General features: G+C 39.3%; 2 protein-coding genes across 2 annotated transcripts; both read right to left on the bottom strand.

The window, feature by feature from the left end:
- Positions 1-1,220: 1,220 nt before the first annotated feature.
- LOC137837354 (sm-like protein LSM3A) lies at positions 1,221-4,127 on the bottom strand. Its single transcript, XM_068646335.2, has 3 exons — positions 3,921-4,127; positions 2,259-2,354; positions 1,221-1,574 (listed from the first exon to the last, which is right to left on the bottom strand). The coding sequence occupies exons 1-3, from the start codon at positions 4,035-4,037 to the stop codon at positions 1,494-1,496; spliced, it is 294 nt and encodes a 97-aa protein (XP_068502436.1). The 5' UTR covers positions 4,038-4,127; the 3' UTR covers positions 1,221-1,493.
- Positions 4,128-5,904: 1,777 nt separating this feature from the next.
- Positions 5,905-13,571, bottom strand: UVH6 (RAD3-like DNA-binding helicase protein). Its single transcript, XM_068646334.2, has 12 exons — positions 12,797-13,571; positions 11,742-12,022; positions 11,339-11,421; positions 10,845-11,248; positions 10,517-10,710; positions 10,195-10,375; positions 9,967-10,091; positions 7,508-7,597; positions 7,300-7,378; positions 7,113-7,189; positions 6,753-6,861; positions 5,905-6,299 (listed from the first exon to the last, which is right to left on the bottom strand). Exons 1-12 carry the CDS (start codon positions 13,328-13,330, stop codon positions 6,180-6,182), a joined length of 2,277 nt encoding a protein of 758 aa, XP_068502435.2. The 5' UTR covers positions 13,331-13,571; the 3' UTR covers positions 5,905-6,179.
- Between the last annotated feature and the right edge of the window lie 5,948 nt (positions 13,572-19,519).

Below are 19,519 nucleotides of genomic sequence, written 5' to 3'. Positions count from 1 at the left end.
GTCATATTTGATACCCAGTTGACCTGATAACACAGATTAAACACCACATCCAAAACATGGTGTTATTCCAAACCTGTAGCATGAACTGCAGAATGTGTCTCACACCATGCAGAGCAGATGCAACAACATAAGTATACCTTGGTTCCAAGAGAAGAAAAGCATTAAACTATCAGTTGTTGTTGGGCCTAGGAAACAACAGTCACAGAACAAAAGTTGTATAGGCCATCCCGGATTTCAATTTTTTTATTTGAATATCGGTTTGTACAATCCGATAGTCTTAACTAGATCTGAACTTATATACTGGTTACGGTTTGTAAATGATAAAAACAAATCGATTTGTACAATCCGGTATATAACTCTGAATTTGGTTTTCACTATGAGATTGTATAAACCAGTGTATATAATACATTTTAAAATTATATGAATTTAGAGGAGAACTTGCCAACTAAAAATGCTCAAGCTTCTGAACCTAGTTGTCATAAAGGCTTCAACTACCTTCCTTGTCTTGCCAAATAATCCTCAACAACATAGATTCCCTAATTTCTCACTATTTCTAGACATCTAAAACTCTGCCTGGATTTCTTTTTTACTGTTCTAAGCTCACTAAAATTCAGTTGTGACACATTTGATCACTCCTGAAAATATATTTACAGTATTTAAATTGTCCAAAAACTCAATTTTATAGAAGACTAAGTTATTTTTGCATACTGGGTTGTAAACTTTCATACAAACATGAACTTACATTTTGTTGGTAAAGGGAATGGTCGAAGATAGAGAGGGATAGAACTTAGAACTAATACGGTGATTTTGGTGAAAAAGAGAAAAAACTAATAATAGAACACACTGTTACTATTTATCATTTATTTGTACTTATTTACCTATCTCTCTACTCATTTTCATCTTTATTTTTATCAACAACACAAGGTTAATATCTATTTTAACTCATCTATTTTCTCTATACCAACTCTTTTCCAGCCAACCGATTCTTACCTCTATCAAACAAATCATTAATGATTTCACCGTACTTTGTACTATAATAAGCTACTAGTATCGTTCAAATCGTGAAAGGCAAATTATCTCAATTTTTTCTTCGGAAAACAGTTTCTTTTTTATTAAAAAAAGTCTAGAAAACTTTATAATTAGATGCACCAAACTGGAATATCATCCCACTTCTCATATCTTGCATTGTAACTAAAAGTAAACAAGGACATGAAGAAGTAATATCAAATCATGAATCATGGCCTACCCTTTTTATGGAATCACTGATATAATGGAAGCTCCAAACAACAGCAAAAATCCTCGTTTATGTGCATGCCATGATTCTTTTAAGCTATAAAGATGATTGAAAATTGACTGTCTAACATAAATCTCTAGCACACAAGCCAATTAAGTAGCTAATCTAATCATGAGAAATGAGATCACTACTTAAGTTGTACAATTTCATAAACAGTGACACTTGTTATGCAAATGATCACATAGTTCATCGATCCATGTTATGCGGTCCTCAAGGGCGGGGAAACCAATATCACCCCATCTCCCCTAACAAACAAGAAAGGAACCGTCCGCTTAGTAGTCTGCAATCAGAAAGAAAACAAAAGATCATCAAAGAAAATTTATCTTAGATATAATATAGCATGCATTTGCCTTTAGTTAGATAGAAGCAATTTGAAGGTTGATGCAGATTGAAGTTTGTTAATATATGCATTTGGCAAAATCTCAAAGGTGTTCCCTCTTTGGTTGTCCATAGTGCATTACTGTTTATAAAAGACATTTTTCTTTCTTTTCTCAGCACAAAGTCCGTCAGGTAAAGAGCTCTACACATTTGTTAGCATTCAACTTGTGAAATAATAAGGCCAATAATGGGAAAGCATAATGCCTATAGTCTCATTTGAAGAACAACCAGAACCAGAAGTGTCTAGCTTTACTATACATTACTGACTGATCAGCACTTTCTTTGGCCATATCTTAGTCCATTCAAACAATGTTTCTTGTTAACCCCTTACTTATAAACTACATCATCTCTAACTAAACAGGCAGGTATTCACTGATGCCGAATGTTACCCCTAAACACCGAGTAATGACACATCAATAATCAACAAGTACTCAAATTTTCCATCAATTAATCATACTTCTACCACTTAGCTTTGCCAAAAAGTAATATATATATATATATATATGTGTGTGTGTGTGTGTGTTTGTGTGTTGTGTGTATATGTATAATGTATGTATTTTTCTTTTTTTTGCTGATTATAACTTACCCTCACAATTTCTTCATATGTCTCATCATCAATTTCCACAGTAGTAACAACCTCTTCAACATCACCAAGAATCATATTAAGATGCTGATCATAAGCCTGCAATTTCAAATTGAAAACCCAGTACAAATTGAGAAATGGAAGGAGGCACATACAATAGATCTAAAACGATTCTCCCGTCACAAAATTTTGCTTAGGCAACCTAAATATAAAGCAATTCACATTTTCTGTATATTACCTTTTTTAATTGAAAATAAATTTTAAACTAGATATATATATCAAATAGATGGCATTACCCCCAGTTATGTCATGAGAACAGATTATTTGACTGCGTGGCAGATAAATAAATAAATAAGGAGAAAAAAGACAAGTCTTTGCTGTGTACTAAATATGCATCCTTACACAAATTTAAGGGAAGCGTATCTTAAGCACTAATCAGACCCAAATTTAATCCATTTTAAGACCCTTTAAAAAAACAACATAGAGACTCCAAACTCATAATGTCTCATTTGAACTTCTGTTTGTCATTTAAACATACTTTATCTATCAGGTAACTCACTACTTCCATCAAAGAGTGACTTTGCACAGAGGAGAAGCAAAAAACCTATTAGAGATCGGATCTGAAAGTTCAATAGTTGTAAAGTAACATTAATTAGATTAGACATAGTAGTTGAATCCATTTACAAGTCAGACAAGTGACTGCCATTGGGGAGATACAGGAGGTTGCTTCCAGAGTTCCAATTCAGCAATTTGACAAGTAGTATCGTATAATTTGACTCAAACAATTAAGCACGTCATAAGTTTATGGATAGCTGATTTTGAGGTTTCATGCTGAAAGTTTACTTCACCAGTCATCACCCATTTCATAACAAACTGAAATCTGAAACCTATGTAGTTAAGATATTTCTCATATTTATACTTCTACCAAATGAACAAGAAAGACCAACTACAACCACGGGTAATTCATAAATTCATTGTAAACTCCGGTTGGTTTCAACTTACAAATAGGAACCATTCGATAAATCAATTAACAAACTCATTGTAATCTTATAGGAATTCAAAGAACACCAGACCCCCCCTCCTCCAAAAAAAAGACCTTAGTTATAGCTGTAAAAGAACCTTAAGAAACACAATCATTTCAATATGTTACTCTCATCCAACCATTTAAATCCTTTCCGCATAAAGGGCTTAGAAATCCCAAAGTGTTCATATTATTCTAACCTAATCTTCAACCGGTTGCATAAAGTCCCTAGCTAACAAAGAAGTAAACAAATATTAAAAACTAACAATCCACCACACTTATCATCCCTCATCCCAAACCAGTTTATTTTAAATTCTAGTTCAAAACACTAAAATTTCCATTCAGCAATAAACAAAAATTCCTTCCAAAACCCAAATTTGGACATCAAAGATTCAACTCAATCCCCACAGGAAAGTACTAAACACCCATTACTCTTACAAACGTTAGGGCAGTCAGAAAGGCAAAAACTTGCCATTAATTGCGAGCAACCCAGATTTCTATTACCTTGAAAACAACTTAAAAATCATAAATTTCTCACCTCAGAAAACCTAATACACCCTGTACATTAATGGGTAATCACAAAACGGTGTAAAAGTTGAAAGCAAACAAAAATCATGAAAGGGAGAAAAAAGACTGAAAATTACGTGAAGTTTGCCACGAAGCTCTCTGTCAGAACGGAGCTTGACGTAGATACGTTCATCAAGGCTGAGCCTAATGAGATCCAAAGGCTCCTTCACCGCACTCTCTTCCTCTGTAGCCATCAATCACTTCACTAGTTTCAGTGGTTCGGTTTTGGAGGTAAGTTTTTTATTTGTAACCCTTTTAAGTCAATTTTTTCTTATTCTTCTTTCTCTTTACTTTAGTCTCAAAGTATTTGTATTTTTATGGATCTTGCTTGGGCTTTTCGTAGGCCTAATCTTTAGGGCCCATGTCATAAATTTGGCAATTACTACCTGTACGATGAAATTTGAATATGCACTGGAATACGTTTTTGATTTAAATTTTCAGATTTTTTTTTAATTTTGAAATATTTTTTCCAAAATACTTTTTTATAATACAATTTTAGATTTATTTTTTAAAAAATATTGAAACGTATTTTTCATCTCAGAATAGCCTTTTTATAAAATGAAATTTTAATTTTCCATTCAATTCTAAACTTTTATTACCAGAACACAACAATTTATTCCAAATTTACTTTTCTGAAATATATTTTTTAATTTTGATTTTCAATTATAGAATGGAGGAAAAATTTTAAAATTTTAAAGAGCATCAGGTGCATACTAGAATTTATAAGGTGTAGGAAGAATTTGCCCATAAATTTATACCTTCCATTTTTATATTTTTTTCAAAAACATTCCTTTTCAAAATTTTAAAATTTTCAGAACATGTTTAGTTTTAATTTACAATAGTGTTTTTCGTGCATGAATTGTGAAGGAAAAACTTGATAGTCATGAAGTAAAAGTATTTTTTGAGATCTTCCAACTTAAAACATTTCAAAGTATTTTCCTAAAGATAATTTTCTTTTAAAAACTTTCAAATTCTACTTTCTTAATTTTTTAAATATTTCATAAAGTATTTTCTAGAATGTAAGCTTGCATCATTTCATTAAAGTACTATCGAGAATTTAATCTTTACATTACTTTAAATAGTTAATGAGAGTAATATTATACTTACACAGAGAATATTGTCACTGTGGCAATTTTACTTAACATGAAAACGACTTCTAATCTCTAGTACAAAAGTCTTGAGAAAATTCTTAAATTTAAGAATATAATTTTATAAAAAGATTATTGAAGCAAATTTATGTGATATAATGAAATTCTTAAAATGAATCATATATAAAATTAATGAGTTTGAATAATAAAATACAGTATTTTAATATCAATAACTTGTTCAAAAACATGAAATTATTAAGATCCAGTTAATATCACTGTAGATTGCAAACCACCGAGTCGTCACCTTCCTATCAAACTATTATCATTTCTGTCATAAAATATACAATTTAAAAGTTTATATCAATCATATTTGTATCTCTTATAATTTTATATTATATTAATTTGTAATTTTGTATTTTATTTATTTGTGATTGGACATTTTTAATTTATTAATTTTAAATAACTACTACTATAGATTTTATTTAAAGTTTATATTTACTTTGAATACTAAGAATCAAATATAATAATAATACTTTCACTTTTAGAATATAAATTTATAATATTATATTTATTTAATAATGATTTATACTATTTACTTTTTATTTATTTATTTATTCAATCGTGATTGATTTTAAAACAAATTTTTAATTCTTACAATAGCTCATTACATGTTTATTATTAAAACTACCATTTTACGCCCTAACAAATATCAGCATTCATACTTTTAATTCCTGTATGATACAACAATCTTTAGATTTAATTCTAACAGATATAATAATGACTTTCACTTACCAAAAATATATAATGATTTTAAGTTTGTTCATAAATTCTGTTTTGTTCACTTTTGTCGCAAGTTTATCTGTACTTTCTGACAATTGTCCAAAAAGGATACAAAAGCTAGTTCATGAAGCCTCAAATGAGGGGCGTCTGGCGTCTGAACACTCCCGTAATACAAGATGACGATCAAGAATCATTATCAAAAGTATAAACAAACTAGAATATAAATAAGTTAAATAATGAAACCCAGGATAAGTATGCAAAAGTCCCCAGCAAAACTCCGTAAACTCCACTGCAAGCCTAAACATGATTAAGTACTACAAAAAACACCATTATGGATTGCTCCATGAAACCATTCACATCAAAATTGCACTTCTTTTATATCTGTGAACATGAGAACTACGTGTGGAATTAATAACCACGTGAAAGCCACCCCAGTTCCAAAAATTGGTAGAAATGCAGAGGGATGCCTCAAAACATCATATCATCCATGCCACTGATAACCATCTTCTGCAAGTCTTCCTGGGACAACAAGGTTTTCTTGCCGGTGCCACCAGTTTTATCATATGGCTGAGCCATTTTCCTGAGGAACTGCATTCAACAGGTGAGAAAAATGTCATTATACAACCATACTATCAGATTATACAACCATACTATCAGATATTGTATTACTAAAATGCAACAACTCCGACAAGGTCACAATAATTTGCGTAACCTTGTTCCAACATATGCAAGCATGCATATGTGAAGTAAAAGTTTATATAAGATCATTAAATCTAGTGCACGAGAAGGCCTAAGGTCTTAATTACTACTCCCAAACTCCAACTCTAGGCAATTTGGCACAATCATACTCCTTCAGATAAAATAGCAGCACAATAATTTATCTGAAGGGAAATAACCAACAGAAAAAGAGGACAAAAAGAAAAGAATGAACATAAAGGAAAAACAAGATGCCCAAGCCTCCATGAGATTTCTGGAATCTGGACAATGTAATGTATGTGCAAGTGATTACACAAGCTTCAGCCCTGAGATACAAGGACATACCTCACGTGCTATATGCAAAGCCATGTCTGTGCTCAAGTTCAGGTGGGCATCATGTAAATGAGAGAGAATCCAACTAGGCAATTTAGATCGCTTGTCATGTCGGCTATACCTGCAGAGTGTAGAAGTCATAACATTATTGGAGACAGGCAATAACTTATAATCCATTTCAGGAGAAATTCAACTAAGTTACTAAGAGAGTGCATTGTGCTTTTGGAATCAAAATTTGAAACTAGAAAAGTTTCAAAGACTCGAAACAAATTAAAGAAACTTAACTTCAGCAAAGAATAACAGATGCAACCCTCACATTTATCAAAAATGTGCTACTGTGTTCTGGAAAGCAAAAGGATGCAAGGTACTAACCTTTTATCTGCAAAAATCATCATTCCATAATCAGCCTTTGAACGGATTACACGACCCACACACTGAGCAGCTTGTCTCTGCTTAAGCAGAAAAACTTTTCATTGAGTATAGTAATCTAACGATCAAATTTTCAGCACTAATTGTGTGCATGCATGTGTGTGGGGGAGAGAGAGGGAGAGAGTCAAACCAGTGCATCAAAAGTCAGAAAATCTCCTTCCTTAATTTGAAAAGTATCTCGTAGATATTCCAGGCGTGCAAGCAAAATCCTGAAAATTTATAACTCTAGTGAGTTCTGCAACTTACAATTAACCTCCATAATTTTTACGAGAAAAAGATAAAGAAATATAATAGTTTCAAATTAAACTTATTTAGAAATTTAGTCAAATGAAACTCACTTGCTTAATGTGTATTGAAAAGGAACACCAAACATGATTACTAGTCGACCATAGTGTCGATCAAAATCGATACCTTCAGCAACCTTTCCCCTACAAACAAGTAGACACTTTCTTAGTCCTCAGATTAACTTAATAAATAGGTAAAGCAACACACAATTATAGTAATTAGTAGCTTAATTAGAAAACGAGAAAGAATTTTCCTTATATAAACAAGGAAAGTAATGGATCAGATCATACAACAACATATTAGAGAGATAAGATCATTAACGAATGTATTAAGAAATTTAAAAAAAATAAAAGTAGAGCCAATCATGCCTATGATATGAAATGAGGGATAAGCCAACAGTTAGTGGCAGGAAATTCAGAAAAACTACCACTAGAGAGGACTTCGATCTAAATGGCCTCTTTCACAAATTGGTTTTAGCAAAACGGAATGGCAGCATATGATCCATGTAGCTAATCCCACCTAATGATTCTGTTGTATAAACAATCAACTTCTAAATTGCCTTCACCAAGGAATTGCACATGCTATTTTAATCTATAAATCTAACAATCTAGTTTGTTAAGGTTCAAGCAAGGGAACAGGTAGGTACACAAGCATTAAGACACAGACAAAATACTACTGACAATGGAGAATTCAAATCTCGAGATCTTATTTTAGAGTACAATTCAACAAAATGAAGCACCAAAGAGACATGAGGAATTAATCAAAAAATCACAGGAATAGATGTAAGAGGTTCAGAACTAAAACTTCTGTAGGAAATTCTGTGAATGTCAGATTTCAATATACAAGACCTTGTTGCAGCAGCATAAACATGGTTATCAAAATCACGAGTAAATTCCACACCCTCCAACCTAGTTAATTCGCATGTAGAATTGTTTTTGAGTAGGCTCGTGTAAAATCACAAGTTTAGAGTGGATTCCATTAGTTGGACATTCAAAAAAAGCCAAAAATGAAATGACACTTGATTAGTTGTCTCTAGGTCACGATTTATGCAAAGCACATACCTACATAACAATTTCATGGTTCACCAGTTCTCTCTTGCAAGTTTATGCTTGTTTTGGGTGTTGATGTTGAGTTCTCCTATCACAAACAGATATGTCTTTCTCAGCTCTGCTCCACTCCACTCTCCCAACTTTTCTCTTGTTAGTTTCATAGATAGGGCATTGATTCATATCAAGGTTTTAGTTATTTACTCCTCTCCTGCTATTTTTGGACTGTTGGGCCTCAAATTAAGTCCAACAACTTATTTTTTATATAAAGCATAATACATAATATAATCAAGTACAGTAATGATAAAAGGACAATAATATTAGAAAAATATAAAAAATATATATAATATGAACAACTAATAATAATAATATTATTATAGTAAAAAAAATAAAATCTTATTTATAACATCATATAATATTGAATTTTTTCTTATTTGTAGGTATTTAAATATATTTTTTATTTGAGGTAAACTCTTGGGAGTTTATGAAGCTCCCACAAGGTTATGTACACTCTTGAGTTTGACAACTAGAGCATAAATATTGTTTCAGCACAAAGGTAAATATCCTCTTCCCTCTTGTCAGACAATAAAGTAGCCCAGTAGGAAATAGAAATTGTGTTAGAAATATTTTCCAAATATTTGTCATGGAACATTATAAAACAACTTGTATGTTTCAACTAAAATACAACACTATATACTGAGAGAGAAAATTATTTAAATAAGAAAAGTAACTACTAAATCACAAATTATTTAAGCAAACTTAAATTGAAAACTCATAAGGTATTATACAACTCATAACTAAAGCATGAAAGAAAATATAGCACACAGCAGTCCAACAACAGAGCTTGCAGCAGACTTAAAAAATTCAGCAATGAATGAAAGAGTAAAACTTAGCTTCAACCCTCAACCACAAACAGAGAAGAGAACCAGAGAGGGTCAAAGATCAAATGAAGAGAAATGGAGACCACCTAAAGAGAGGGCTGGATGTTAAGGCAGAAAGGTTGGGGAGAATTAGATTTAGTGTCACGCAACAGCAGTTAGGACATCCAGCATAAAAAGGCAGATTTCCTTTTTCAAAAGAAGTAGTGCAACCCAACCCAGTTTATTAATTTGCACCTGTTAATGTGTTTATGGAGCGAAAATCCCATGATTCAACACTTCAGAGAAACAATCCGGTATTCAATCACGGAGCACTTTCTGATTGGTGTGGATTTACAGGGTAGGCAAAACAGCATTGGATCATATGATCCAACGCTTTTGGGCACGATTTTGACAACACTGCTTTGTGCTATTTTGCTACATAAAGGTATGTATATATATTACCAGAGCGTATTTAATATACTGCAACATAGAGGTATTTAATATGTTACCAAAAGCAGTACAGATATCCCTTCTGGTTAAATAAGTGCATTGAGCTTAATATCTTATCATGTAAAAACCCAGGAGGATATGGTTCTGTTATCTCACCTGGCAACAGAAAAAAAGATAGCACCTCTTCCACAATCACAAGCCTTTCGGTAGTTATCAAGAGCTAATGTAGTCTCTACCACATCCTGAGTCTCAATAAAGACAAGTTTATGTTGCATTATTTCCTGCAAAAATGATGTTTTTAGCATACCACCAAACTACATAACAGACATTACTGCTCTACAAGTAAATGGGCTGGATATCAAAGAATTTAACTAGACTCCTCACCTTTAAAATTCCATTTTCATTCCAGGTATTCACTATTCCGTCCATATATGAGTAACTAACAAAAAAGCATACAATCCCATCAGGAACCACCGAAGACATTTCCAATAAGAGCCTTCCATAATTCCTTACTACACCCAGATCACTTCTCATATCAAATTTTGTACTGACTGGGAGCTGATCACTGAAACAAGAAACCTATTAATTGTTAAGAAGAAAACAAAGAGAGAAGAAAAAGAAGTTCTCTTTCAAGCAAATCACAGATTTAAAATATAGAGTATTAACAAGGCCTGTTTTGAAACGCAGAGGCAAATAATGGGAATACCTGCCCCGGGTAAGCACCATAGGACATATGCAATCTCTTGTTAAGGACATGGTAAAACTTCGACTGACAACAGGATTGAAATTCAGAAGACGAGGGTACAGATCTATTGGGCTTAGTGTGCCAGATGTAATCACAACAGACTGAAATCGCTCGAAAACTGGTTTGATGGCAAGAGAAGCATCATGGCAACAAAGCTGAAATGTTATTGATAAAAAAGAATAAGAAAATGTGTACAACATACACACAGGAAATAAATAAAGGTTGCATAACAGAATTAATTATTGATTACAACAGCAATAGAGTAAATAAAAATCATAACGTTGCTAACCTGTAATACAGGATCAGGAATGTGTGGCATTCGCTCATCGAAAGGTTCAATTATAACAGAAAAACCACGAGCATACGTTCCAATAAGGGTGGCAAAATCACATATGGTTTGGATATGAAGGAACTCATCCGTGTCTGTAATTTCCAATGTCATCATCAATGAATGAAGACGGTCATAACAGAACTTTAGTGATTTTTGGTCAATTCCAGCATGGTTAAGGACAGAGACAACAAAACTGACAGGGCTCTCCTTCTCCACATTCTCAGTGTCTAGGCGTCCTTCAAGATATTGAACTAATCTACGTAAAACATGAATAAAATGCTCAGCCCGGCGAATATTTCCAGGAACAGCCTCTTTTAATATATCGTCAGGCAAGGCTGGATTTGCAAGCCAGGCATCAGTAGCTATGCAAAGAAAAGAAATTTTAGTTAGTTGTGACCACAGCCAAGAGGTAACATTTAAGACATTAACAACAAAACTGACATCCTACATACCAGGCAAGTCTCCTCTTAGTGCCAAACCTTCAACAAGCCTGTTGTACTCAGCACGGAGTCTACCTGCATCAGTGGCCTTGAACCTTCCTACCAGTTCAAATTCCAATAGTTAAGAGAATCTGAATCAAATTTCAGCAATGGGAACAAATGGAAAATAAAGCAATGACACTGTTGCAAAGAGAAAATGGCAGGAATTCCAGTGCTAAGAGGTAAAGTTTGACCCTTCAAAATCCTTCCTTTATGAATACCCAGTGTAGGAGTAGAAAAATAATTTGCATTGCATACAAGTTGCCAAATTCACCAGAGTCCTTAAGTTCTTTTAATTCTTTCTCCTGTTCTTCCCTACTTAAGTTGTCATAGTGAAAATTTGGCACAGAAGGAGAAAGCTAGAAACAGCACATACTTGTCAATTTCCTGACGCATCCTAGTAAGGTTTCTTCTGGCACCTTCAATAGTTTGCCTCCTCACACTCACACTAAGTGCTTCAATACAGACATTATCGATATTATGAGCTTCATCAAACACAACAACAGACTCTTTCTGCATTTCCTTAGATATTATGCCAGCCACCTTCGGATCAAGCAAATACTGATAGCTATACACCACCACATTAGCAAACTGCACCATATGGCGTGCCAAATAGTATGGACACCACCCCTTCTCCTTCCCAAACACTCTCAGATCCTACAATCAATAGACATATTTAGTTTTGAACATTTCAGAAATTCTAGTAAAACTCCTAGAGCATAATCAATCAAAATGGAAAATTTCCAGTCAATCCCCAGTAAAATTGAAACATTTCAAAATCAGTAAATACCCAAAATTGATCAAAATCAAATATTATCCATTCAGACACTAAGAATTTGAACATTCAAAACTATAGAATTAAATTTATAGTCAACCACAAAATCAATAAAAGAACATCAGAAAGTTCCCAAATTTGACTTATTTCTTATAATCAACCAGTTAAAAATAAGAAAATCAAATATTTCAAAAATAGGAATCATCTAAAACTGATTAAAATCGAACTTCGCAATCAATCACAGTAAAAATCCAAACAATCCGAAATCAAAGAGCATCCAAAACCAATCAAAATCGAAATTCTCCAGTTAAACACACTTAAACAACAAACATTTCAAACCAGCGTACACCAAAAACTAACCAAAACCAAATTATTTTTAATCAACTCAAACCTTTTAAGAAAAATTCAAAACAATAATCCTGTCCACAACAGCGATTTTTACCATAACATCAAGATTTTTGGCTCACCCAACCGCATCACAACAGCAATTGCAGCTGCATTGACGACATTTCTCCACAATACCAAGTATCACAGTGAAATCACAACCGTAGTCACAATTCAAAACCTTGACCCAAATCCCTTTTCCCCCACCCAAACCACTATAAATTTAAAACATTTCCCAATTAGGCAACTAACACCCAAACCAAAACCCGAACCTGCAGAGTGTAAACCCCGGGAGGCAGAACTGCAGACGACCCCGCTCTCTCATACTGCTCGAAGAACTCACACGACGGCACAGAGGGGTTCTCGGCGGCAAGCGCCCGGACCCAAGAGGCGGTCAGCTTCCGGCAGCCAGCATCCACGGAGTCGCGATTCTCCGCCGTGAGAACTCTTGAATTGATGCAGAGATTCTTCCGGGAGGACAAACCGAGAGCGAGGATCCGTGCGGCAGGACCTAGGTGGCGGAGCTGGTACTCGTGGAGGAGGCGGAGCTCGGCAAGCGTCTTCTCCATCTCGTGGACGGTGCGCGTGCAGTATAGGAGCTTGAGCGGGGAATTGGGCTTGGAGAGGACGTAGCTTGTGATGAGTGACAGAAGCGCGATGGTTTTGCCGGTGCCGGTGGGCATTTCCAGGAGGCAGTGACCCTTGGCGTCGAGGGCGCGCTTGAGCTCCACCATGTAGGAGTACTGCTCTGGGTAGATGTTGTCATAGGGGAAGTACACGGTCACGTCATCTATCTCGAACTTCATGATCGATTCTGAATTGTGGCGATTCGTGTGCGTTTAGGGAATGAGTGTTTGTGGGAGGGAGAGAGAGGGTGATTAGGGTTTTCTAAGGATTGGACATGAAGAAGATGAAAAAGAAGAAGGTTTTAGGGTTTTGTTTTCTCTCTGGTCTTGTACTTAAACTGATTCTGTAATTCAGAGAAATGGAAGGTGGAACAAGAAACTCTGTGATAGCAGTGAGCTATGCTTTTTAAATCTGACCACTAATTTTAAAATTAAAATCTCCAACTCATATTAATAAAATTCTTATAATATATAAAATTATTATCATAATTTTATGATATTAAAAACTAAATTAAAACATCAATTTTTAAGCTTTTAAACTATAAAAAACCTATAAAAATTAAAGTTAAATTATAGTATTATATTGGAATTTCAATAACATAACAATATTTGTTAATAAAAAAAATATTTTACGTTTTTGTACTGGGATGACCGACCGGTCCCATTGACCCGGTCAACCCACACGACCAGACCCCACCTTAAACTACGAGGTCGACCACGTGGCATATGTGGCCAACCGACATAAGATGCTCAAGTCAAAGGTTGACTCGATTAGCAAAGGCTAACCCATGGTTAAGGAATGACCTAATCCAATCTTAATCACTAAAAAACTCCCTAATCCGGCCCAACAACAAGGATCCATCAAAGTAATATAAATATCACGTATTCCAAGGAAAAAGGTACGTCATTATCTACAGTATTCTGATAGCCGAATACGATACCCCACTGACTTGAGCGCTGGAGTGCCATTTGCAGGTACCCCACCTGTCTGAGGAGCCATTCGGCGAGAGAGCTAGAAGAAGCAGCGTTGGATACATGAAGACCGATTGAGTAGCACCCGAAGTCAATAGTTCTCCCAGTCCCCAAACCAGTTCGAGAACAATTGGCGCCCACCGTGGGACCGAGGAGAGCCAGAAGAAACCACAACAGTAGATGGTATCGACCCGTAGCATGGCAAGCACGTCCGAGGCAGATCAGACGGCAATGATAATTGCCCTTCAGAAGGAGTTGGCAAAGATGAAAAGGGCCCATGAAGAGGCCGCTAAGAGGAACGAGGAGGAAATCAAAAACCTCCAAGAAGAGAATAGACGGATGAAGAAGTTGGTCGAAGGAGTGTCGTCCCTCGCCGTGACCAACTAGGCCGGCAAGTCTTATGCCACGGGTGTCGGCCTCCAGGCCGAGAAAGAAATGAAAAATGACTTCACTCTAGAGATGGAAGGGGAATCTCACCCCAACAAAACGACTAACACTACCGGCATGATGGGCCCCGAGCGGCGCCATCCTTTCACCGACCACGTTGTGGATACTCCCTTGCCGGATAAGTGGAAGGGTTTCAACAGGGATCGGTATGATGGGACGACCGACCCTGATGAACATGTAGATGCATATACGACTCATATGAGCTTGTACACGATGGACGATGCGGTTTTGTGCCGAGTCTTCCCCACTTCCCTAAAGGGAGGAGCTCTGAGTTGGTTCACCAAGCTCCCCCCAAACTCAATAGATTGTTTCAAGACCCTGATGGCGAAGTTTGACGTCCAGTTCGCAACAAGCCGCCCCCACCACCTAACATCTATAGCATTGGTCGGCATTCGTCAAGAGAAAGGTGAATCCTTGAGAACGTTCATCGATCGATTCAGCAAAACCGTCATAAGCATTCGTAACCTCAGCTCTGAAGTGGTGATGCATCACATGTTGACCGCCCTGCACCCCGGTCCGTTCGCGGATAGCTTGTGTATGCAACCTGCAACCAGTCTCGACGACCTCAGGCGCCGAGCGGCCAGGAAAATCCAGGACTGGCCGAGACCAAAGAAGAGACAACCGAGGACCCCGTTTTTCCCGCTACACACCTCTGAACACCGAAAGGAGCAAAATACTACAAGAGGCCCTGAGCGCCGAGCTGATACCACCACCACGAAGGGCCCTCAGCCCAGAGAATGTTGACCGCAATAAAAGGTGTCGGTACCATAAGAACACCGGCCACTCCACCGAGGAATGCCAAGCTCTGAAAGACAAGATAGAGGAGCTCATTCAAGCCGGACATCTCAGACGCTTTGTGCGCAGTACCCGGGAAACACGTCGTTCCCCGTGCAAAGAGGAAACTCCCAGGAGGAGAGACCGAATCCCCCCGGGACCACGAGAAGGTGACAGACGTGGAGACCGACGGGGACGGAGAGACAACCCCCCACAGACCGACACCTGTAGAGGCCGAGAGGTCATCAACACCATCGTCGGAGGGTTCGCTGGGGGAGGCAGCTCCAATAGCGCACGTAAGAAGCACCTACGGGCCGTCCACCAGGTAAACCTCGTCTCTGTCCGACCGAGGATGCCACCGATCACGTTCACGGATAAAGATTTTAAAGGGATAGACCCTACCCAGGACGACCCCATGGTGATATCGGTTGATATCGACAACTTTACGATCAAGAAAGCCCTTGTAGACCAGGGAAGCTCGGTCGATATCCTATACTGGAAGACCTTCAAAGCCATGAGGATTCCGGTAGAAGAGATGATGCCCTACAACGACCACGTGGTCGGCTTCTCCGGAGAACGTGTGGGCACGAAAGGCTATATAGAACTATACACAACGTTCGGCCTGGAAGGGGCAAGCAAAACCCTCAGGATCAGGTATTTGGTCATAGACGCAAACACTTCCTACAACATCCTCCTTGGGCGGTCGTCCCTCAACAAGCTTGGGGCAATCGTCTCAACACCTCACTTGTCGATAAAATTCCCCTCCCTCTCAGGCGACATCTTGACGATCCACGTAGACCAAAAGGTCGCCAGAGAGTGCTATGCAGAAAGCCTGCGAGTTGAGCCAACACGGCAAAAACCCACACGCAGCCACTCGCCCAAACAGAAGATGGTCGACCGAGGTAGAAGCCCTCGGAAACATTCCCCACAACCTAGGAATGCCGTCGCAATGGCAGACCTGGACCCAAGAGAAATCGAGTCGAGACTCGAGGCCAAGGATGAGCTGCGTCGAGCAGCACTTAGCGAGGGGGAGCGATACACGAACATCGGCACGGCAATGGCCGCCGCCGACCCAGAGTTCATCCACCAAACGCTCAAAAAGAACGCACACCTCTTCGCCTGGACGACGACCGATGTACCAGGCGTTCACCCGGACATCATCACCCACCGCCTCTCTGTATACAAAGAAGCATGCCCAGTGGCCCAGAAGAAGAGGAACCATGGGGAGGACAAGAGACTGGCAGCTAGAACTGAGGTCGAAAAGCTCCTAAAGGCCAACTTCATCGTCGAAGCACGATACTCCACCTGGTTGGCCAATGTAGTGATGGTCAAAAAGGCAAGCGGCAAATGGCGAATGTGCGTAGATTACAAAGACCTTAACAAGGCGTGCCCCAAAGACTCATACCCCTTACCCAACATCGACGGGCTGGTTGATGGAGCAGCCGGTCATAAAGTTCTAAGTTTTTTGGACGCCTACTCCGGCTACAACCAAATAAGCATGCACCATAGTGACTGATCTTGCAGGGGATTCGAACGTCGAAGGATTCGGTACGTCAAACTCTATCTTCCACCTCCGCAACCGCGACAAGTGCAAGAACGCTCCAGGAACTCCACAAGAACTCCAAGCAAACCTGCGAAACACACCAAACGGCGCCTCTAGCGGCCGATTGCACTCCGACGCTCAAGTCAGCCTTACAAAACCACCAAAGAACTAAGAATCTCTGCGAGACTCGTGTGCACTCTATGTGTGTGTAAACTAGTAACTTGCAAGAATGAATCTTACCCCCCTTTGCATGAGCGCGGAATGCTCTTTATATACTTTGTTGCACGCCTAAGTTATCCGTGCATGGAGTAACTTAACACGTTCCTTTCCCTAGGTGGCTCGTGCAACCTTAGTGTGAATACCAAGTGTGGCTTGGCTGAGCGCACGCACTAGGCATCACCTACTGTGTGAACGATCACCTCTGCTTTGCACCATGCACGTTATGGGTTAAGAGAACACCAATCACCGATCGACTTACTAGCTCTCTTAGGCCACTCTCGTGCACGAGACTACAAAGCACATAACTTCTCCTTTCTCTGATACTCTGCCACGCCAGGCTCGTATGCAACGCTCTCCCTGGGAATCACCCTTCGTTTCCAGCTTAACTGCGTGCAACACGAAAACCCGATGATCATCGCCCACACCAGATAACCGATCGGTGCACCATATCGCTATGCCTCCTGCTTCCAGGCGCTTATCTAGGCGCTGATCGCGCATCCTCTCTGACCACCGCCCCCTGATCACCGATCACCACCCTGGGCGACTTACTCAATGACTCCTCTGCTTCCCTGTCCCACGTGTTCCACTAAGAACGATCCACGTGGCTATCTGTTGCTGATGTCACCGACTATCGATGACCGACCGGATCACAAGCCCCCCAGTCTCGAGCTGTAAATTTGTTTTCAGCGAAGAGACTAAGTGGTTGTCATCAGCGGCCACGTGGCAAGTGATGCCACGTCACGTGCCACATCACGTGTTGTGTTTTAAGTGATGTTACGCATTCCTTCCTTAATCTTGCGACACGTGTACGCATCAACGACTAGCATGAAATTTCATTTGCGCTTCCTACATTCAAAAACTTGCGCGCCTCCACTGTTCCCCTACCTTCTCCAACACTCTTCTCTGAACTTTCGAAGCCTTTCACTGCGCGATTCATCTTCCTCAATCTCAAGCTTTCAGGAACCACTTGCAATCATCAAAAGGTACCCCTTTTCTTCATCTATGGCATACTGAATGCTTTCTACCGATTGCATCATCCAATAACTGTACTGTGCATTCGTCGTGGGTTGTTTTCCCTTTCCCTGCACTGTACTAGGGTTTCTTCTGCATTTTTCTGTGTTTTCGCTTCTTCTTCTTCGTCGTTTTCGCTTCTCCACTCCTCTTGTTCTCCACCCCCAAGCGGCGCCTCCTCAACATAGCTACGCGCGGGTGTACAAGTGGGCTCCCTTCCACTTGCTCGCTGAGACCTCTACGCAACTCCTCGACGACCATCTCACCAACCTTCTGAGCAGCGACTTAGACGAACCCTCGTGCGCCCTTAACAGGGAGGATGACTCACACTTGGACGTGTGCATCCCCCCCCCCCCCGAGACATGCCAATATGCGTGGATGATAGGGCCACCAACGGAGGGCCCTTCACCTTCATTTACTCCGCCATCTTCAAGAGGTTGCGCCTCCGACTCCCTTTCACATTCTTTGAGAAGGACCTCCTCACCGAGTTGAACGTGGCTCCCTGTCAACTCCATCCAAACGCTTGGGCCTTCATCCGAGCGTTCGAGATTCTCTGCAACCACTTCGGACACCCTCCTTCAACCGACGTCTTCCTCCACTTCTTCGGGGCCAAGAACCCAGGCGATAGGTCATGGGTGAGCCTGAACGGCGTGTCAGGGAGAGTGATCTTGGGCCTATACCAGCAATCCATCAAGGACTGAAAGGGTAGGTTCTACATGATCACCTCCAACGAGCACAACCCGACTCTACTTGAGGGCTTCCCACTCTATTGGGTTCCCAAGGTAGAGTTCAAAAAACCCCGAGGCTTGGAGGCTATGGCGCCTTACGAGCGTGAGCTGTGTGGCCTACTCTCGAGCTTGGGCGCTAAGTTCGGCTTCTCCACCCTCATCAAGCACGAGTTCGACGCGGAGACGCTTAAAAAATACATTGGTTTTGCATTCTCTTCTTCCCTTCAACTTGTTATTTCTCTGAGAATGATAGTGTCCTTGCGCTTAACTGCAACTGCCTCTGTTGTTTTCACTCCCAGCTTGTTTGCCATACTTGCACACTTGCACATGTTAATCACTTTTCTGCATGCTACCACTGAACTGATGAACTTGATTTGACTTTTCTGCACTTTGTTTGCTTTCTTGGCTCTCTGTGCACTAACCCTTTGTCATGCCTAACCGGTGCAGATATGACTTCCAGCAAAGAACGACGCCAAAAGTTAATTGAGCTGGCCAAAAGCCGACGAGCTGCTAGGTCGTCCTCGGGGACCGAGGTCACCGTCGAGGCCTCCTCCGAGCCCATCTCTGCCTCCCCTCTCTCGGTCGTGCCAGCTGAAGGCCCCGAGACCAGAGGTGAGAGGAAAAGGAAACGGCTGGTGAAGGCTCCCACCACCGTCGCATCCACCGAGGGGGAGA

This window comes from Phaseolus vulgaris, chromosome 4, assembly GCF_051622355.1.
Source record: "Phaseolus vulgaris cultivar YP4 chromosome 4, ASM5162235v1, whole genome shotgun sequence".
NCBI classification, from domain to species: Eukaryota; Viridiplantae; Streptophyta; class Magnoliopsida; order Fabales; family Fabaceae; genus Phaseolus; species Phaseolus vulgaris.
This window is presented reverse-complemented; position numbering and strand designations above follow the sequence as displayed.

What these genes read in the sequence shown, in the direction of transcription:
- LOC137837354 (XM_068646335.2), bottom strand. Translation starts at nt 4,037, where the DNA reads ATGGCTACAGAGGAAGAGAGTGCGGTGAAGGAGCCTTTGGATCTCATT. An exon ending in AGCTTCGTGGCAAACTTCAC is followed by an intron (nt 2,355 to 3,920) that starts GTAATTTTCAGT and finishes TTGAAATTGCAG; the next exon opens with GCTTATGATCAGCATCTTAA. An exon ending in CATATGAAGAAATTGTGAGG is followed by an intron (nt 1,575 to 2,258) that starts GTAAGTTATAAT and finishes TTCTGATTGCAG; the next exon opens with ACTACTAAGCGGACGGTTCC.
- UVH6 (XM_068646334.2), bottom strand. Translation starts at nt 13,330, where the DNA reads ATGAAGTTCGAGATAGATGACGTGACCGTGTACTTCCCCTATGACAAC. An exon ending in ATGGTGCTTACCCGGGGCAG is followed by an intron (nt 10,376 to 10,516) that starts GTATTCCCATTA and finishes TTCTTGTTTCAG; the next exon opens with TGATCAGCTCCCAGTCAGTA. An exon ending in TTCTGACTTTTGATGCACTG is followed by an intron (nt 7,190 to 7,299) that starts GTTTGACTCTCT and finishes CTGCTTAAGCAG; the next exon opens with AGACAAGCTGCTCAGTGTGT.